This window comes from Sycon ciliatum, chromosome 4 (genome assembly GCF_964019385.1).
Source record: "Sycon ciliatum chromosome 4, ocSycCili1.1, whole genome shotgun sequence".
NCBI lineage: Eukaryota > Metazoa > Porifera > Calcarea > Leucosolenida > Sycettidae > Sycon > Sycon ciliatum.
The window spans coordinates 2900849-2922077 of NC_088646.1; the positions used below are offsets into that span (position 1 = coordinate 2900849).

General features: G+C 49.1%; 3 protein-coding genes across 3 annotated transcripts; 2 read left to right on the forward strand and 1 right to left on the reverse strand.

The window, feature by feature from the left end:
* The first annotated feature begins 14 nt into the window (after positions 1–14).
* Positions 15–2703, forward strand: LOC135813905 (large ribosomal subunit protein uL30-like). The gene is made up of 5 exons (XM_065326930.1): positions 15–152; positions 243–348; positions 804–973; positions 1151–1288; positions 2126–2703. The coding sequence occupies exons 1-5, from the start codon at positions 136–138 to the stop codon at positions 2442–2444; spliced, it is 750 nt and encodes a 249-aa protein (XP_065183002.1). The 5' UTR covers positions 15–135; the 3' UTR covers positions 2445–2703.
* Positions 2475–12631, reverse strand: LOC135813904 (ubiquinone biosynthesis protein COQ9-B, mitochondrial-like). Its single transcript, XM_065326929.1, has 9 exons — positions 12417–12631; positions 10806–10946; positions 10134–10526; positions 9491–9572; positions 8644–8748; positions 7886–7937; positions 7464–7567; positions 5081–5134; positions 2475–2896 (listed from the first exon to the last, which is right to left on the reverse strand). The coding sequence occupies exons 1-9, from the start codon at positions 12470–12472 to the stop codon at positions 2822–2824; spliced, it is 1062 nt and encodes a 353-aa protein (XP_065183001.1). The 5' UTR covers positions 12473–12631; the 3' UTR covers positions 2475–2821.
* Positions 12632–15490: 2859 nt separating this feature from the next.
* On the forward strand, positions 15491–19747 carry LOC135813365 (uncharacterized protein K02A2.6-like). Its single transcript, XM_065326464.1, has one exon. The coding sequence runs from the start codon at positions 15491–15493 to the stop codon at positions 19745–19747; it is 4257 nt and encodes a 1418-aa protein (XP_065182536.1).
* The last annotated feature ends 1482 nt before the right edge of the window (positions 19748–21229 follow it).

A 21229-nucleotide genomic window follows, 5' to 3' on the forward strand; every position in this document is an offset into this window, starting at 1 on the left:
CAACATGATGTAGCTAAAAAATATTTTCATTCTCGGCGTTCAAGAAAATCAGGAAGAAGTGCACTGCCATTGTCTGATTGTTGCGAACTGGAATAAAGGAATGAATGCTTAGAGATACGTAGAGGTGATATCACAATGGACGGCGAGCAAAGGTACTATCAGAAATCTTCTTCCTTCTCATTGACGGCATTAGCGTGAGTTCTCACTTTGGTATACGTTGCACGTTTGTCACTTGGTTTCAGCGGCCTAAGCGCTCTTCCCCATGTCTCGGAGACTGTTTTGAAGAGACGGAAGACTCTTCGTGAGGTGAAAGAGGCACGAACGAAAGCCAGGAATGCCCAGAGATCGGTATGGATAGTATTTTTCTAAATATGCTCCTTTATTTTGATGTTTGAGAAGGGAAAGTCTGAAGAAAATAATCGATTATCACCACCAGGATGACATAATATCAGACAACTAACTTATACATAACTCAGATCCACCTTAGAGCTAATGCTATGCCAGAAATTACACGGACATGTTGTTTTCAATCTGAAGATGGCGTGATTACTTGATTCTGGCACTTTGGATAGCAGGTTGAAAAGAACAGGAGTGAGAAAATGTGTGTGTGTGTGGCAGGGGGAAGAATAGAGGGAGGTATGCACACATGGAGTAAACCCTCCCTACTGCTTCATGTGGTTGTGTACATGCTATCAGTGCACGCACTGTCTGTGCGTATGTCACTTTATACAATGACTTACAGTCCATACCATACATGTCCTGCTGTCTGTATGTGGTGTGTATGTCCTGTGTTATACCACTAGTTCCGATCTGGGACCAAGCAGGAGAAGTTCAAATACCCAGAAACATTTGTGCGAGCGGAACGTCATAAGCAAAAGGATGAAATACGCCTGCATCGTGGTAAAACCCGCCAGAGGAAATCTATCAAGGTGCCGGAGGGCCAGAAATTGGCATTTGTTATCCGCATCAGAGGGTGAGTTGGTACTATGTACCTCTCAAGTGTGTGCTTTTGCCCTCGCATGAATATCAGTTTTTTTAGGGAGAGAGAGAGAGAGTGTGTGACTGTGACTGTCTGTTCATGATGTTCACTTGTGTAGTATGCAGCAGCAGCAAGTGTACATTTACCTTCCCTTTTGCCCATTTTCTGTAGGGCGAGTGGCATGGAGCAATCAGTACGGAAGGTGCTTCAGCATCTGCGCCTGCACAAGTCATATACCGGTTGTTTCATCAAGCTGAGCAAGCAATCGTTGGAATTGCTGCGCGTGGTTGAGCCGTATGTGACGTGGGGGTGAGTTAGTGGCACGTGTACTAGCCTTCCTGTTTTGGGGAAATTGCACTGACATTAGAATTCAGATGTGAACGGTGAAAGTTCACGTGACTAGAGAAGAAGCCAATGGCATCGGTCAACTCATGTACTTAGAGTCTACTTCAAGACCTGACACTATAGAGGTTATGCGAGTGATGGCCGCGAGTCAGCGGAACCGCTTATGGGCGCTATGTATGCCGTGTGAGTCGCTAGTGATTCACTGTCGCGACTTTGCCAAAACATGTCGACTAATGATGATGTCATCGCTTAAACTCTATATTGTTGCCTACTTGGGATCTGCCATACACGTTGGCTAAGAGCATAGATGCAGCGAATGGGATTTTCGGTCTTTGACCACTGCGGTAGGTCTGATCTACTCACCTCCTACCGCTTTAGGAGCTGCATCTGTACCTTGATCCTTGGGGGACGGTGGCGTTCCTATGGATGCGGAAAACTCAGCCTCCAGCCGAGTCGCAAATTGTGAATTTTTGGAAGAGCCTCGGTTTCTGTGGCTGGAATAATGTGTGCCCCTCCAGTACGCGTGTGCATTAAGGCAGCTGCTCTGGTACCCTGAGAGGGGACAACTTTTTCAAGTTATTTGGGAGCAGGTCAGCTGAGTACGCGCATGGACATGTACACCACCGCTGCGTTCACTCATGCACAAGTGCTTCTAATGTTACTGCAATGAAGCTGAAGCCTGCGCTAAGCTGAGGACTTAATGTAGCTGGTAGGTTTGTTCAAGCTGAATGCACCCCGATGGATGTGTGTGTGTGTGTGTGTGTGCGTGTGTGTGCGTGTGTGTGTGTTCACCCTTTATAGGTATCCGGATTTGAAGATAACACGCGATTTGGTCATGAAGCGAGGCCACGCCATGGTGGACGGACGGCGAATGGCACTCTCGGACAATGCGTTCATTGAAAAGCAGCTCGGTGAGGCGGGGATTATCTGCATGGAAGATCTCATACACGAGATCTTTGCCGTAGGTCGGAGATTCCGCAGTGCAAGCCAGTTTCTGTGGCCGTTCAAATTGACTGCTCCAAAGGAGGGCTTCCGTCGCATCACCAAGCCATTCCGAGAGAAGGGTGACACTGGCAATAGAGGCGAAGCCATCAATGCCCTTTTGCGCCAGATGATCTAAGGAAGGCACACACATCATCATGCCATGAAACACACTATTGAGTCTTAATTATAATATTAAATCAACGAAAAATAATTGAGCTGGTCCTCACCGAGTTTCTGCTTGTGTCTTCACTAATGCATTGCCATTATTATTTTTTTATTTAGCTACTTCAAAGTATGATTGTATTGTATTGTGTAGTGTACATTATTGTAGTTGTCAACTTGTAATAGTCTGTGAAGTCCAGCAAGCTTGAGATGAAAAACTTGAAAAACTTAAATGGGAAGTGATGCTTCTTGATAATGAGTATGATGGTGTGCACTGGTAGCTGAAGGTGTCTGGAGCACTGAACGCCGGTGTTCAGAGGGATAGCAGCGCCTCTCCGGTCTAGTTTGCTTTCATCTGGTGCCAGAGAATGGCCGTGTCCACAGGTCCGAGTTCAATGGTGGTAGAGTCCTTGATAGCTTCTGGGCCTGTAGTAGCAGCAGTCCGAGCACAAAGCAGAAAGAAACAATGTCCAAAGATGCGTGCAAACATGTGACTGCTCTTTTCGTGCTTGGACACTTGTGATAATACCTTGAGAAGTATGCTTTACTTGTACATAGACGATGGGGATAGATTATTCTTACTTGCTTTGGTAAGAGGCAGCACCTTTAGTATCTAATTTAATTTAACCCTTGGATAAGTACTTCCTCAAAGTTTGTGTTCCAGACTCCAAAAATAGCAATACACTTGATTATGCTGAGTCATCAGTTGAAGTACAGACTGCCTCCAGTATAACTTCTTCATCTACAGGTCAGTGCAGATGGACACCAGCAAAGAGAAGACAGTTTGACTTCTCATGTCACTCATGAAGGCAGCCACTTGAACTTGGCCATCACTGCCACACGCCTGAGTTCTAGGGTTTGCATGACCAGAGCTGGCATGCATGTTGGGTGTTGGGCAAAGACCATTGTGTTCCTCATGGCCAAACCCAGAGCCTTGGTCACTGCATGTTGTGCGGACTGTTCGCACAGCGACAGCAAGGGAGGCCTTCTGGGTAACTACCTGACCTACCCGTGCAGGTGATATCAAGATTCAATGATAACCCACAGGGGGTTACTGACTTTTGACACTGGGAATATGAGTGCATACACATGCCACCTAGGTTGGACTAACTAGCCACTCACCCAGGCCGCAACAGCACACCACCAAGAGGCAGCAAGATAGTAGTACCCTATAGACTGTGCAGTTTACTATTTTCGCAGAGTAAAGATGGCATACACATAATGACAGGGAGCCAGCCGCAAAGCAAAAACACCTGTCAAGTTTACTGACAGGGCTCCTAATCATATCTGCTCCTGTATGGCCAAGCCAGCCAGCACACTATTGACTGATTCACATGACAATGCACATCAAGACATGTCAAGCAATTGGGAAGGTTGATGGGTGCGGCAGAGGGTGAACAAGAATAATACACTTTGAAGTGCTGCAGGCTAGGGGGTGCTGGATCAAAGGCCAGGCCAGGAAAGGGAATATCCCATCTTTGTTTGCTGCAATTCCCCAAGAGGGCAAACCGGGCGGTCACGCATCTCATTTTCTTATCCAGGTGTCACCTGCCTGGATGCATGCATGCACAAACCACAACTATCTGTGCTAGAAGACCTAACCCTGAAATGCTGAGGCACCAGCATTAGCAGCCCAAGACCCCGGGGAGAATTGAGGACACAGGCACTCTCAAGTGCACGGCAGCAGGCACTACCACTAAACTGACTACTATTACTAACTGAGCCATGCCCGTCCCCAGCCGGATTGATATTCACAAGTACATTCCTGTGTGTGTGTGTGTTTCATGCCACTGCCACCACAACTGGCCTGCATGCTCCTCTGCACGCAGGCCACCACTCCACCACAGTCATGCTACTGTTCTCTATTCAGATTGCTGTTGAGTAAAGCACTTTGGGCAGTCAACAGCAAGCTTGGCTAAGTCAAACTGTCAGCAAGACAGTAGTAAAACACCCAGCCAGGAGTACACAGCACACTGATTGCATTGCCACCTGCTGCAGATGCACTCCCAATCTAGCAGGCTGTACAGAACATGCTCATACATGTAAGGGCATGTTCTGCTGGAACACTAAGATGTTTTTGTCCACTACAAATGAGTCCCTGAAAAAGAGCTGATCCCGGCCGTGCTCCCCAAACCCCAGTAATGCGGATTCTTCACACAGGGAAGGTCATATTCGGTAAAAGTATTAGAACTGGAAGGCCGTGTAAAAGTTTGAAGTAGCTCCGTGAAGTTGCTAATACATCAATAGACCAGCATTGTCTACAGTGCACTGCTCATAGGGAGTATGGTGGGTGCCAGTTTCACAATCCACAGCAGAATATCAGCACCGCATCTACAACTCCAACAAGTATACAGCTCGACTAATTTGGCAAAACTGAACATGTGTGTACATGTCCTAACACTGTCTGCGTAGTTGTAGTGATGGGCATGCAGAGCGCTAACATGCCTGTGGCGGTTCATATACACACAACAATGGATACCTTACTGTCTATTCAGTATTCACTTCAACATCCAAAACAAAATCGTGACTACAGAACACCTGCAGGGACAATAACCCTACAAACATCCCCACCCACCCAAATACACACCCACGCACACCCACAATGCTTACCGTGTACAGTGAGACACTGCCTAGCTCCACGGCCGTACAGACTGCTTGCCGAACCTGCGCACAGCACCACAGAGAGAAACATGCCAGGCTTGATCTGTTTGCTCGGGGTTTATCTACTTCAAGAATAGGCAAAGTGACTCAGATCCTTGCTACAAAATAGTGCTCAATACCCTAACAAGGGCAGAGTCACGATAACAATATTGATCTCAGTTGTTCTGCTTTGTTACTTCCAGTATTAGTATATGAAAGAAGTCAGTGCCACTAATCAAGCTCTTCCTTCCGTTCACCGAATGGTCACAGTCGCACAGAATGTAGCTTGGTATCGCCCAGTTTCCACAGCATGCGACAATAGCATATTGCACGTCACCTAATAGCCTCTGAAGGCCAGGACATACATGCTATACATGGAGGTATTCCTTGAGCCCGAGACTAGATCAGCTAGAAAACGCCGTACTGCACGACTGCATGTAGACTGCACACCCTTTGGAAAGAAACGCATAATTTCCGTGCTGTCCCTACAGACAAAAACACCTGCTGCAGCAAGGTTGGAAATACACTATGACCCGCACGCATGCACGGACACACACACACTCACCCAAGACAGTATCTGCTCAATAAGTGTGAGGCATAGAAAACTCCTATAGGTCAGTAAGTAGCTACTGCCTGGGTACAATTGGCTGGGTACGACTGCCTGGGTGCGACTGCCTGGGAACTACTTGCTGGGTATGACTGGCTGGGTACAACTGGCTGGGTATGACTGGCTGGGTACAACTGGCTGGGTATGACTGCCTGGGTATGACTGCCTGGGTACAACTGCCTGGGTACAACTGGCTAGCCAAGGCACTGGCATTACAGTCATAACATGGACATCAACATGACCACAAGTTATACACATGTTAGTGATCTTGATCTGTGTGATGCAATCACTGACATTCATTGCAACAGGATCAGGAAAGGAGAAGTTTCCTTAGTTAGCTCAGTTTGGAGACGTGTACATAGACAGGTGTTTCACAGAGCTCCTGGTCTGACTTTATCATTCGTACCACTGGCACTGGCAAAGGCCATACTGTAACCTGACCCACTCATCACAGGCCATAATTATAATACCAGTGCTGGCAGTTGTGTCTACATCATACATGTATGGTGTGTAAGCATATGCAGCACAGGACTGTATAGACTATACCACCTGCCATAAAGACAGACACACGCACAGACTGCTACTAAAGCCATCAGACAACAGATGGGTGGACATGCACAGTCTGCACCATCATGACCGCAGACACACAGAGCCTGTACTATCAAGGCAGGAAGTCCTGGGAACGAACCAGGGGAAACCCCAGAAAACACTCAGCAGTACCCAAAGTACAGGCAATGCCTGTGGCAGTACCATTTTCATTAGGAATACTGACAATGGCACATGCACATGGGTACCCAGGGTGGCTGTGGCCATGTACTGACAGGTGTTACCATGACATCCACTACACAGGGCCAGTCAGCTACTACAGCTTTGTAGTGTGGACACAGGGCCAGTCAGCTACTACAGCTTTGTACTGTGAACACAGGGCCAGTCAGCTACTGCAGCTTTGTACCATTGTAGTGTGGATACAGGGCTAGTCAGCTGGACATCATGAAGCACAGAGTGTTGACATTACAATGGTAGCTATTAAGTATTATGAATAGATAGTTCAGGCAACATCACCCCAGCGAGTCCTGAATAACAGATCTAATCTGTATAAAGTACATGACTGTACCATAAGGGATAAGACCAGGACATGACGGGACATGCTTGCAAAAAGCACAATACTGTACAATAATAGGTGGCACCTTGCAGATGTCATTTTTACAGACGCAATTCTGGAAAGGAATGTGGCAACCTACAGGAGATGTTCATAAACATACTTCAAAAAGGTGATGGCATGACATGGTGTGGCCAGGACAGCCAACTCAGAGAGATAATCTGCACTACTACCTGCATGAGATCATTGGGCCACATTCTAAAGCTGGGTGTGACATGCACTGTATGAGTAGTAACCAAGTTCATCAGCTTGCCTGACAAATGTATCGACTTATCACCAGCGCAGCAAGACTCCATCGCGTAATACCATTATACCAAGACTACATGACCCCCAAGCGTGTGAAACCTTTAAAAGTCAGGTGTCTGCGGCGGCAGATTTTCACATTCCATGACAAACCCGTAGGCGCAACCAGCACCCTCTGCACGATATCTACAGAGCACAGGGTTGTACACAACCGTGCTACAACTCCCTCATGGTCACGTTATACCGTTTGTCAGCATACAAGTACTTGAACCTTGTGCGTGAGATGCTGGCGTTGCAGCACTGGATAGAAAAAGTGCAGGCAGTTACACACTAGTACGACTTACAGTTGCCTGGATACTGCCAATCTGTCCAACATCTGAAAGGCGCCGGTCCAGGAACTGCCAGGTCTCACTGTAGTCAGCTGATGTGTCTTGTAACATGAACAATTCTGTGTGCATACATGCAGGTATTTACACACATGCAAACATGCATAAAACACACATGCACACACACGTGCACACACACGTGCACGCACACACACACACACACACACACACACACACACACACACACACACACACAAATAGGCATAGCAAACTTGGAACATTTGGTATTCTGCATGGCATTAGGGAATAGCGGCACACTTCAAGTTTTAACCTGGCCTGGTGCATATAGCATTAGCATCAACGCAGGCACCAGCATCAGCAGCAATGACATCACTGATCATTGTGACTAAGGGAGAAACAGATCAATGTTCTAAACTCACCGGTTGAGCAGTAGACTGTTGCTAGCATGGCACGCTTGGTGTACCAACTGAACTGTTATAGGAGAGAGAGAAAGAGAGAGAGAGAGATAGAGAGAGAGAGGGAAACAAAATAACGTTAATGAACACTGCATGAGTGGAAGGCCATAGTTGGTCTACATCAGTATAAAACATTGTGGCTTTCTCCTGTCCAAGTAAGTGCATGCCTAGACATAATGGGGCGTCCGTGGACAGAGGTAACTGGGAGTGTGAAAAAGGGCATCTGTCTTGCAATCTGATTACCTCACAAGCTTGCTAGCTGGCTAAGTATTAGTTGGGTGCAAGGAATGGGTTACAGCGGCCCGATAGATCAACAGTCATGAGTGGGCCATGTACTAGTAGTACACTGTAGCCGGAAGTAGTTCCAACTCAAGCTTGATGATGGACCTACAGCAATGTAGACACATGCTGCCAAGCATGCATACAAGAACACGCCCCATTCGTGTGGCACACAATGCTGTCGGACTCTTGCGTCGCTCAATTAGGTGGGATGTTACAGAGAAAAGCAAGGGAGGTGCGTGAGAAACTTGGTGTGACATACATACTCAGCAGGCTGCTTTGCCACCACAACCACTACAGACAGTGCAGTGTACCCTGTTATCGACTAGGCATGACAATGGAGAAAGTCCTGTATCACGGTTGACTGTGGCAATTATGCGATAACATCAACACTCAATATGCTTCAAATGGAAAGGCAAAGTAGTGGCACAAGGTTAACTTACATCTGTGCTTCGGTCGCCAGCCACATACCAGATGTCATCAACAAGATGAAGAAGCATCTCAAACGCGTACGGAGTGACTGAAGGCTGACTGAAATGAGCGAGTGCCTACCACATCGAATACAGCATAGAGAGGAGACGTACTTTGAACATCAACAAGCTGGAATAGCACATTATTAATCTCAATGGACGTAATAATCTCCGACAAAGGCACAATAACAAGCGGGGCAAAGATGTTCAGTATGACTCTGAGCATTTCACTGTGCTTGGCTTGTCGGAGGTCTGCTGAGTCGGTTTCTAAGCATCTGTACAAACTACTTGGTCAACTGCACCATCATGCCTCGTCTTGCTATTCACACACCAGGACAAATAGGTATAAGGGAAGACACAGCCCCTGCGAGACACGTCTACTGGACAAGCAGGTACAAGTAGCAATATACATGGCACCACAGTGGAGACCACGCTCTGGCAATGGACCACTCCGGGCAGGTGCATGGTGCAACACTGTGCAGGTCACTGCCGGACTGTGCCACACTGGCATCTTTGAAGGAAACACACACTACGAACACCACTATCCAGAGCTGCACACTCTTGTGAGTTTATCTACTCTTGATCTTTTGTTACATCTGTGGCAAATTCGGAGCTACACGTAGAGTTCGAACTAAAAAAAGAAACGAACAAACAATCTGCTCTTCAACTTCAGCGGACGTTGAAGAGTCCAAACATTCCTTCCACTTGTACTTCACATGCAGCACTGGCGCAATGCAATGCATTATTCCAGAGGCCTTGGCAGTACAGGGACCTAGCTAGGAAAAAACTGACACCCGGGTAAGAGTCCCATTTCACTAACCTCAGGCCAAGACTCAAGATGAGGAATGATCATAGACAGACGCTGTCGAACAGCCTCGCGGATCAGTCTTGTCATGCCAACTCTGTGAAAAGAAAGCCAGCAGATAACCCAATACATCGGATTTGCATCATGTTTTTTTAACCAGTAGACTCAGCTCTAAGCTGGCTTTTGATGATTGAGTGAAGGTCTGTTTGACGCTGTATCCGTTCAAAATCGGTCTTGGCAAAGTTGATTTTTTCATGAAATGTAACCCAATTTGTATTTCGTATGGACACTCGAAAACCCACTCGCGCGGTATGGGACTTCTGCTTATCGTAGATCCCTGAAAATTGGTGTGCCAGGAGAACATACCACAGTGTCCCCTCGATAAAATATTTGAGTCGAATACAATACAGAACATGAAATTATGGGTGTACGGACTTAGGATAGCTGTCCGGACTTCGAGCACCTGGGTCTACAGTGTGGATCAGATTATTTGAGAGAACCTTTGGATTCAGGAACATCAGACATACACCACACAGCGGCATTGATACCACACAGCGGCATTGATACCACCGCTGCCACCACTAAGTTGTTATTAGCAGCAGCAGCAACAACAATGGCAGCAGCAGCCGCATCAACAGCAGCAACTCCAAGTGCTTACTTGCGGCCAGCGTCCTCTTCCTGCGCCTTCCACTGTGTGATCAGTGTCATCAAATCTTGGTTACACTGCCGTTCAAAATGTAGCACAAGGTCGCCGACACCATTCTCCAACATACCCACGGACGACGATGACAGGTTGAGCTCTTCAGCTGCTTTCTCTACACTGGCCATGCTCCAGCCGTACTGGGGTACTAGGCGCAGTGCACGGTCCAGTAGCTCCTCTTTCCAGTTGGTGTTACCGCCGGTGTCAGCCTGCGCCTGCTGTTGGCTACCATTGCTTCGTGTGCTGTCTTCCTCTTGCTGCTGCTGTGGCTCATCATCTAGGGTTTGTGTTGCTGTCGTGTCAGCCTGGCTCGTGGTGTGCCGCGACTCTGTTGGAGGAGAGCTCTGTGATCTATCCAGCAACACACAAGGTCAAAGGAGTACAGCCGCAGAAATCATTTCCAAGAGACTGCAACGCAAAGTAAATTCAACACACTCGGCTAGCACGTATCCACCAAAGACAAAACAGAAACAGGACTACCAGTAGGGATGAAGCGGATGAATAATCCAAAGAGAACCTGCTATTACCATGGCAATAACACATCCAGGAAAAGCAAGGATGGAGGTAATGTAATACTTGCAGCACAAGACAACATGAAAAGCTGTTATGAACTCTTTCATTACCACCAACCTGGAAAAGATCAGTGCATTCTGGACACTGGCGACTTGTGGGATCGTTCCCGTGAGCAAACACGGCGACGGCAATGCCTTGGCTGTGTGCAGCTGGCGGTGCTGATAACTGGACTGCTGTGAGCAGGCGACGAGACATCTCCTGCAAAACATTTCGGCAGCAATGCACAACAGAGGACAAAAAATCAACCACAAAACAGCATAGCTGGGGCTCTACATAGAATCTCCCCAGCGCGGTAAAGACGGTGGCTATCAGAATTGGATGGCAGAAGGACTCTTCTAATGTCCGGCCACTCTGCGACCAGGCACTGCCCGTAACTGCAATTGTAGAATAGCTTGCAACTCGAAACAAGGTGGAAAAGTCCATTTGTTTTGTTCGCTGTTTTTCCTCTTATGCCGTGGCGTTTCCTAGTATGTTGTCTTTTTCTAGTGTGAACTCGTACACACTGTCCGTGGTTTTCCGTATCTTTATATTTTAATAGCTGCATTCCACTTTCCACATAGTCGGTTGTCAACTGGCGGGACATTTCACGCATAGCAACCAAGCTTAAGCAAGCGCAGACGAACGCGAGGCCACTCTGTTGGCCACTTTATACAAGATGTGCCGACCAGATGCAATAGTTCGTTCTATACTGTAAAAGCCATTATTCTAACAAGCCGCGAACATAACGATTTCCTAAAATTGACCAGTTTACGTGTGCCAAAGGTAACCATTCTCACTCATTCTCAACGCTCACTACCAACAGTATAAGTATCGATTTCTGTATAACGTTTTCTATTTTAACGACAGATTTCTCCTCGTTAACTCGTTATATTTAGCACTTCGTTACAATAATATAATTATAAGGCTTTTACAGTATGTTACAGCGGTTGGTTGAATGTCACCAGTGTCCTAGAGCCAGTCGCTTCTCACATTCCACCAGCTGACAATTTACTATGATATTATTGAGTACATGTACTATGCTACACTTGTGTCAAAGCAAGCCGCCCATAATCTTCCATAACCGATAACCGAACCAATATAGCATTAGGGCCGGGTTCCACTGCGGCTCCGCTGCTCATCATCCGCGGCTTGAAACGCCATCATTACCATAATGACCGCGGCTCGAGCTGGAGCAGCGAGGCCGCGGCTCACCGCGAGCTTTCTTGATCAAAAACTGCGAGCCGCGGTCGCGGCTCGACCTGTTTCCTGTACTTTGCATTGTTTTGCACGCGAGAATTTTAAAATTCAAATTTTAATTCGTTGCGCAGGCCAGAACACGAAGATTTATTTGATTTCGCGTGCACACGGAGGCAGGTAAAACGTAATCAAAAAACGTGGAGCACGACCGCTGCTCCGCTGCATGCAGCCAAGTTCAGCGGATCCGCAGAGCCGCAGTGGAACCCGGCCCTTAGGCTACCCGATAAGCATAAACCGTAATCGTTTCAGCCCTAATTTTGACATGTCTTTCCTGTCTGCACTTTTTCTAGGCTTGTGAAGAATGAACAAATTGCTTGTATTTCACTTCATGAAAGGATTGGGAGCCAACAAATGTGTCATACTCCACGTGCACTGTATTGAAACCAGCTTCAGGGCAGCTCCAGGAACTATCTGGTCCAAACATGAACTGACCTTGACAGAAACGAAGCTCTTTTCGCAGCAAACATACTGATCGGTTGGCACGCCATTCTGGTCACGAGCTGCCGTGATAGACGAGAATAAAGTGAACAGAGAGGAGCCTTCAGCACACAACCCGTTCTTCCTACTTCATCACAGTGTGACAATCACTATTGCAGGTAGCAGAATAAGAAATGAACTCACATAATCATTGGTAGTTCTTGAATGAAAATCAAAAAATAGTTTCGGAACTCGAACATAGTCATTGCGCTAGAAAATGCGATTGCCAGTTGCATCATCAATGAGTCATCACTGGATAAATGTCACGTGATGCGATCAGTCACGTGTGAGCGACATAGCTACAGTACTCGTACTCGTCTCGTATACGTGTAGGTCTACTGGGGAGTGGGGACTCAGTGCAGTGGGGAGTCTGGGGTCGGTGGGGAGTCTGGGGACTCGGGGAGTCGACTACATCGTCATGACTGTACAGTCTGTACATGTAGTCGCTAGTGCTCTAGTTTGTGGTGGCATGGCGCGGACTCCGCGTGGTTGTTGAAGGAATGGGATCGGGAGAGAAGATGAACACCTGACTTTCAAGTAACAGTTTGTGGAGCAACTAACTACATAATGTAACTGCGGCTTCGCGAGGAGGACATACAGTGGTGGCCAAAAGTTTTGACCCACCCCATGGAATCGTCAGTACAGCTCAGTCTGGCTCCTAAACACGCCGTTTTTGACTTCTTTGAGGCCAAAGCTGATTGAAACTTGGCAAGGACACTAAAATTTGCAAGAATCCGTTGTCAACTGAGATTTGTGATGGATCACCATACATAATCATTTGGGTGGGTCAAAACTTATGGCCACGTGACCAAATTTTGCTGTACCGTGCCGTACGGTTTCAAAAAAGTTGTCAGGCTGATGCACGTGCCGGGAAAGTTGAAAATCAACACTTGACTTCTCACTTCGAGAGTTTGCGATATCAAACTTGATTATTTTGACGACGGAGATGGTATTTTCAGCCAATTTAGTGAACCGAGGTCAGATTAGCAAGGATGTGAGGGAAATGGTCGTGAAGCTGAGTGTTGACGGTCTCTTTTGGCGTGGTATCGCTCCTCTGTTGGATTTGAGTAATCCTACGATACGTAGAATTGTCAGGAAACAAAAATTGACTTCATTTCACCACGATCAGACCGACCAAGAGAGACCAGTGCAAGACAAGATCGCCACCATATCATGAAGTCAATGGCGAATCGCCTCAAATCCGTCACTGCCTGCGAGCTGAGATGGTGAGCGACGGTGATAACGCGATTTCTGTGCGTTCTGTGAGACGCAAGTTGCAGAGAGCAGGCCTACGTGGCTGTATGGCCATCAAATGGCCCTTCATCAGTGCTGTGAATAAGGCAAAACGCCTTAAATTTGTATAGACGCACAAGGACTGGAGCAGTGATGACTGGTGGTAATTTCTGTGGACTGATGAGTCTAAAATCAACCTCAAGGGCTCTGGTGATGCAGTTTACGTCAGGAGGTGGACAGGATAGGTTCTGGCTGGCACATGCACCCGCAAAACTGTGAAGCGCCGCGACGGCAATATCAATGTATGGGAGCCATGGCCAGCAACGGCGTAGCGCGCATTTGCCGGGTGATGGATACGATGAATGTGGACCAGTACCTCGCATCATCCGAAAACATGATGTTGCTGAGCATGATGCAGCTTGTGGGTGGTGTCTTATGGCCGCAAACGCTCCGCAAACAGAACGGAGGCGCGGCGGACGGTGAACGGCATCACCGTCCTGACATGGCCCCTGCAGCCACCTGACCTCAATCCAACTGAGAATCTCTGCAAAATTGCTGGGCTGAAGCAGCACGATGTCGAAATCACCCCCAGAAACCAGTATGAGCTGTGGCGAGTGTGCCGGGAGGCATAGAAGTTGATTTCTCCTCACGAGCGCAAGAAGATCGTCGATTCAATGCGGCAGTGTATGCAAGCGATCATCAAGGCCAAGGGAGGGGTTACAAAGTGGTGGATGTATCTGGAATAGGCCGGGACTGACTTCTAGACTTTAGTTTAGTTGAATACTTTTTAGAAATCACACTATTTCGTGTATCCTGTTGGCGGTTTATGATAGTGCGGGCGTTGGCCATAAGTTTTGACCCACCTTTTACATATACTTGACCACAGTAGTCCCCAGATGACTCCGTGTTTCAGCATTTTTCATTTCTACGTCACTATTCAGCCTGATTCAGAGGTCCTCAACCAAAAATTTAGTAGCTTACAGCCCCAACCTTCAGAATTAGAAAAATCTGCATGGTGGGTCAAAACTTTTGACCACCACTGTAAGTCACGTAACAAACCTGATGTCGTGGTCCCGTGGTACCGGTACTGTATTTGATGACGAGGATGTACATGCACATTGTGGAAAGACGCTGACCATACCGACCCCTCATCGCGGAGACAGCAGTCCACGGAACATTATTGTTGTTGTTGTTAATTTCAAATGGTGAACGGTACTATTCGGCCAATAAAATGTAAAGAACTCTTCCTCTCCTCTCCTCCGCGCTCTCACAGCCGACTCACTGCTACCCTCGGTAGCCATTACACACACCAACACTGCGGCCATACAAGGAAGGGTTGCAGGTAGATACAGAAATTCCTCCTGACAGCTGTTTCGCCTTCATAAGACTCATCAGAGAAGGTGATATTGAGAAGGATGATGGTGTATCCATATATGTTCTGCCTGTTGTACGCATTGCCCTTTTGCACTCGCGTGTGTACGCATACTAGTACACACATGCATCACGGTTTTCTGCCTGTCCTTTGCTATGGACAAGAGGTCTTTTCTCTTTGTCTTCTGAAAGATAAGTCACAAACCCTACCTCGTGTGTTTGCGTTTGTTGACACAACATGGCGCAGTGAACGTCTTACTTTACCTGTAGTCTTAGTATACTAGTAGTTCCATTGCAGTTGTAGAGTAGCCCACCTGTAGTGTTGCTCTCTGCCCGTTTTCGTTTCGCTTCGAAAATTGTCCGTTTCGAAGTTCTAGAATTTTTTCGTAGCCTTGTAGTACGATATCGATAGTTGTGATTTCGCCATGGCGGATGGTGCTAAGTCACAGCCGGACATCAACCAACTGGTGCAGCTGATCCAAGCTCAAGTGCAAGCATCTGCCCAGCGCGATGCGCAGCTCCAAACTCTGTTGCAGTCAATGTCGCAAGGATCATCAAGCAGCACGAGTGCACCTGCTTCGTCTGCTCCTGCTCCATCCACCAAGCTCGTCGCTGTGGATCGGCCCATATTGTTGTCGTCGGCGAATCTAGCTGAATTTGTATCGTGGAGCGAGGCCTGGGAGGACTACTCCCGGTGTCAGCTGTTGTCAGCGCAGCCCCGCGAGACAAGGATGGCCGCGTTTAGGCAGGCCTTGGATGAGGACCTGCGACGTTTCGTTCGTGAAGGTGTGATTGTGGTGCCAAACACCCATGATGTCCCGGAGGCCATGGTTGAACTACGCAAGTTCATCCGGCGCCAGCGCAACCCCCTGCTGGACAGGATTGAATTTTACCGCCGTGCCCAGCAACCTGGAGAGACGTTCGACGCGTGGTACACATCCCTGAGGGAGTTGTTTCATGCGTGCAACTTCTCCGGGTTGGATGTCTGTTCGACATGCTCAGGGCGTATGTGTCAAACATGCCAGCAGTCGCTCCAGGCTAACACGGATGAAATTCTGCGAGACCGCATTGTTACCGGCATCCTGCAGGATGACGTTCGACACAAGCTGCTGGCAATGAAGGATCTAACCCTGGCAACCTGCGTCGACCTATGCCGCGCCGAGGAGGCTGCCAGTCAAACCTCGTCACGTATCCCCAGTCAGGCCACTGGAGACGCGTCCGTGAGTGCCGTTCGTTCCAGCTATAAGAAGCAGAAAGGAATGGCATCCAAGCAAGCTCGAGCACCCGCAGCCAAGGATACCAAGTCTGGCAGCAAGCCCTCGCCGGACAAGTGTCCCAACTGTGGCCGCACCGCTCATAGCAAGCGACCCTGCCCTGCTGCGGATCGCAAATGCAATGGCTGCCAACGCACCGGTCACTTCTTATCCATGTGTCCGTCTGCTTCTAAGAGGACTGTCGGTCAGCTGAAGCTGCAACGTGCCGCGTCCTCCCGTGAAGGGGCTACCATAGCCGTCAACACGCAGCTCGTGTCTGCCGACAAGCCAACCAGTTTGCGCTGGCTTCCTGACACCGGCAGCGACATCAACGCTATTGGCCCTGCACACCTCGAGCTCCTCGGAGACTTTATTGAGAATCTGCCTACCGACAAGGATATTGTGCGCACCGCTGATGGCGCACCCTTGACCAGTCTTGGCAAGATCCAGGCGACCTTGACGCTCGATTCCGTCACACACGACACCACACTGCACGTGTACAAAGGCCTGGATGAGGCACTGCTATCCCGCCAAAGCCTCTGTGCCTTGAATCTGTTGCCTGCTTCTTGGCCCTCCGTGTTTGTCCGTTCTGCCCGTACTGAACCCAACACGGCCCGGCAGCTCCAACAGCAGCTTCTGGAAGAGTTTGCCGACGTTTTCGACAGCTCACAGCTTCCACCAATGGATGGTCCGCCCATGGACATTCAGTTGGAACCAGGTGCAGAACCCAGCTGCGTCCGCACTGCTCGCACCATACCGTTTGCCTACCGGGATCAGATAAAGTCCCAACTGGACAGTATGGTCGATGATCGCATTATCGAGCCAGTCACAGAACCCTCTGCGTGGTGCCATCCAATCGTTCTCGTTGAGAAGAAGGGCACAACTGAGATGCGACTGACTGTGGACCTTCGAAAGCTGAATGATCAGGTACGCAGACCCACCCATCCTGCTCGTACACCACATGACGCAGTGGCAGCCATCGGCAAAGCCCGCTACTTCACGAAGCTCGACGCCCGACATGGCTATTGGCAAGTCCCGCTGTCCGACGATGCCAAGCCGCTCACCACCTTTATCACACCGTGGGGGCGGTACCAGTTTCTTCGCAACCCGCAGGGCCTTGTCTCGGCTGGTGATGTATTCAACTCCCGTACCGACGCAGCGTTTGATCGCCTCACCAACTTCGTAAAAGTGGTTGACGATGGTCTTGTGTACGATACGGAACTGACGACTCATTTCACCCACGTTCGTGACGCTCTGCTCCGCGCCCGTCAGCACGGCATTACCCTGAGCGCCAAGAAATTCGTCTTCGGCGTCCCAGAAGTCGACTACTGTGGCTACCACATCAACACGGATGGTTACACTGTTGACAGTGACAAGACGGCAGCCATCACTGATTTCCCAGTACCCGTTAATCGCACTGACGTCCGCTCATTCTTCGGGCTAATCAATCAGTGTAGTGATTTCTCGCCCCGTATCGCACAGCTCAGCGACCCGCTTCGCCCGTTGCTGAAGTCCACGAATGTGTTCCTGTGGGAGTCGGCACATACTGACGCGTTTAACGCCGTCAAAGCTGCCCTGGCTTCTCCCCCGATATTGTCGTTCTTTCAGCCTGGCCGACCGCTTCGGTTAGAAACTGATGCGTCCGTGAAGAACGGACTTGGTTATGTTTTGTGGCAGCAGCAGGGCGACACCTGGTGCATACTCCAATGTGGAAGCCGGTTCCTCTCTGATGCCGAGACGAGATACGCCGTCATTGAGCTTGAATGCCTTGCAGTTACCTGGGCAGTACGCAAGTGTTCGATCTATCTCTCCGGTGCTCGGTTTGAAGTTATTACCGACCACCGCCCGCTCATCCCTATTCTGAACTCCTACTACTTGGATCAGATAGAGAATCCCCGGCTGCAGCGGCTCGTCCTGAAACTTCGGCCCTATCAGCTACACGCAACCTGGCGGAAAGGCACGGATCATGCTTTCCCTGACGCTCTGTCCCGCCATCCAGTCAGCGACCCCTGCCCTGACGATGAACTGGGTGAGAGTACTGCCTCTCAGGGCGCTGCTATCCGTGCGTGCACGCTTGATACGTCTGGTGGCCTGAAGTACCACGCGCTCCGCTCCGCCGCCCAGGCCGACCCTGACTACCAGTGCCTAGTTCAGTTCATCGTGTCTGGTTTCCCTGCTAAGAGGTCCCTCATGCCTGAGTCACTCCAGCCGTACTGGAATGGTCACGAGCACCTCTCTATTGACAGTGGTTTAGTGATGAAAGGACCCCGTCTCTTGATTCCCGTCGCTCTCCGGCAGCGTGTCTTGTCTGATTTACACGCATCCCATCAAGGATTGACGCGCACGAAGTCCCGTGCCCGGCAGATTGTATTCTGGCCACGATTGTCAGCCGACATCGAGCATGTTGTCCGTAGTTGTGACAAATGCCGCCTGCACAGCGCCTCACAACCGAAGGAGCCACTCCGTGTGGATGATCGTGCTCCAGATCTGCCATTCCAGCATTGCAGCGCCGACCTGTTTGAGTGTGAAGGCCTGCAGTATCTAGTGTATGTGGACCGACTAACAAGCTGGCCCTGCGTTGCCAAGCTCGGACGCACTGCCTCCTCTGCAGACGTCATTCGGTCTCTTCGCCGCTGGTTTCCTGACATTGGTGTCCCCGAGGTACTTACCAGTGATGGTGGCCCTCAGTTCCAGTCCCATGTGTTCGCTAAGTTCTGTGATACCTGGCACATCCGTCATGCTAAATCCTCTCCCCATTATCCGCAGTCGAATGGGCTTGCCGAGAATGCCGTGAAAGCCATGAAGTCGCTAATTCACAAGACCACTAGTAATGGCGACCTCGACGTGGATTCCTTTCAACGTGCGTTGCTTGAGTGGAGGAATACCCCGAACGCCACTGGTCAGAGTCCAGCCCAAGCTCTCTACGGCCGGCCTCTGTCGTCTTTTGTGTTTGCCCACCATTCCAGCTTTGCTCCTGCATGGCAAACACACGCTAATGAAGTTGACCAGCGCTCATCACACTACCTGGAGTCGACTCAGCAGCATTACAACCGCTCTGCTCGGTCCCTTCCTCGTCTGTCTCTTGGAGCACATGTCGACATCCAGCATCCCCGGACCAAGTTGTGGTCAGCTCATGGCTCAATCGTAGCCATTGGTCAGCACCGGGACTACTTGGTGAAACTTCCAAGCGGCCGCATCTATTGGCGCAACCGCCGTTTCCTCCGACCAAGAGTCTCTCCTACACCCCCGCCAGCTGCAGCCGTCCCTACTGTTTATGCTCCAGACGCGGCACAAGGCCAGACACCAGTTGCCTCTATTGCCCCTGGTGTACATGCCCCAGCACAGCCTGCACCACGCCGCAGTCATCGCCATCGGCAGCAGAATGTCCCGTTTAATGTGATATCCACACGCGGACAATCTTATGACTGATGACTTTGTCCTCATTCTGTTTCTGCTCTTCTGCCGGACCTATGACTGTTGCTGTTACTTATGCACTTCATTGCTGCTGTGTGTTTTGTTTTTGATTGTTTTGATCAGATAAATATGTCTTTTATCTCAGAAGGGGCGTGGTGTATCCATATATGTTCTGCCTGTTGTACGCATTGCCCTTTTGCACTCGCGTGTGTACGCATACTAGTACACACATGCATCACGGTTTTCTGCCTGTCCTTTGCTATGGACAAGAGGTCTTTTCTCTTTGTCTTCTGAAAGATAAGTCACAAACCCTACCTCGTGTGTTTGCGTTTGTTGACACAACAGATGATATCAGGTGGAGATGGTCAGATTTATACTACAAAACATAGGCGCAAGATTACAGGCAAAGTGTGAGAATGAGAAGTTACAATTCTCCAGCAAACACAGTGCCAGGGGTTCCAAGAAAATGGCAGGTGAGAAATCTAATCACAAGCTGCTAACATTAATTTTGACCGGCATTTCCACCTGATATCATCCTACTCAATATCACCTTCTCTGATGAGCCTTATGAAGGCGAAACAGCTGTCAGGAGGAATTTCAGTATCTACCTGCAACCCTTCCTTGTATGGCTGTTGTGTGTAATGGCTACCGGGTAGCAGTGAGTCGGCTGTGAGAGCGGATGGAGGAGAGGAGAGGAGAGGAAGAGTTCAACGGTTGTTTATTAAATCGATCGGATGGCGCTTATTACCCGAGTCCCTTCACTTTGAGTTTGACATTAATTATTATAATACTACAATGTATTACCTGACTTGGACTCGCACATACCGGTATATGTAACTCGTGTCCTGTGTTCTACAGAAGAACACGGACGTAGCGAGCACGCAGATACCGGTAACTGATTTCCAAGAAAGTTCAGTCAACTTCAGATCGGATCCGAATGGGTGACCGCCCCAGTGGCAGTTGAGTCTTGAGACACTGTCACTTGGAGTTTCCTTCGCATGCATTGCCAAGCAGAGATCTGTCGTTCTACTTTTCCGTTTGGAATCTTAGGTACTGGTAGGACCTACCAGTACCACACACCATTGGCCGCATTACACACTGGACTGGAAGCGAATACACTGCGTGCCGACTCACCCTGGACATATAGTACGAGTCATGTACATCAAGCAAGCCTTGGAGTCCATTACACCCCCCCCCCCCCCCCCCCCCAACGTCGGCGACATACATGTATACTACTGGTATACGCATCTCTTCTGACGACTGTGTATGGAATGAGTTTGAAGTGGAGCTAGAGCCGAAAATGAGTTGATGTCGTGCACACCAGTACAGGCTCTTCTCCAACTGGAAGGTTTCATGTTCAGTGACCAGGTCCATGGGCAGGAATCTAGCATCATAATGGTCACCGCGAGGAAGCTCCGCAAATAGTTGGGAGCAGCGCAGTGTTGATTAGCCACACGTCACCAGGCGAGTAGTTGGTGGATGAGGGTCTCAGAGCTA

Bases quoted from the DNA above. Each gene is read 5' to 3' on its own strand.
- LOC135813365 (XM_065326464.1), top strand. From the start codon at position 15,491: ATGGCGGATGGTGCTAAGTCACAGCCGGACATCAACCAACTGGTGCAG.
- LOC135813904 (XM_065326929.1), bottom strand. From the start codon at position 12,472: ATGGCGTGCCAACCGATCAGTATGTTTGCTGCGAAAAGAGCTTCGTTT. The intron at 10,527-10,805 runs GTTGGTGGTAAT...GTTGCTGGATAG, and splicing joins AATGCACTGATCTTTTCCAG to ATCACAGAGCTCTCCTCCAA. The intron at 9,573-10,133 runs GTAAGCACTTGG...TTCTTTTCACAG, and splicing joins GAAGAGGACGCTGGCCGCAA to AGTTGGCATGACAAGACTGA.
- LOC135813905 (XM_065326930.1), top strand. The intron at 349-803 runs GTATGGATAGTA...TTATACCACTAG, and splicing joins CCAGGAATGCCCAGAGATCG to TTCCGATCTGGGACCAAGCA. The intron at 1,289-2,125 runs GTGAGTTAGTGG...CACCCTTTATAG, and splicing joins GAGCCGTATGTGACGTGGGG to GTATCCGGATTTGAAGATAA.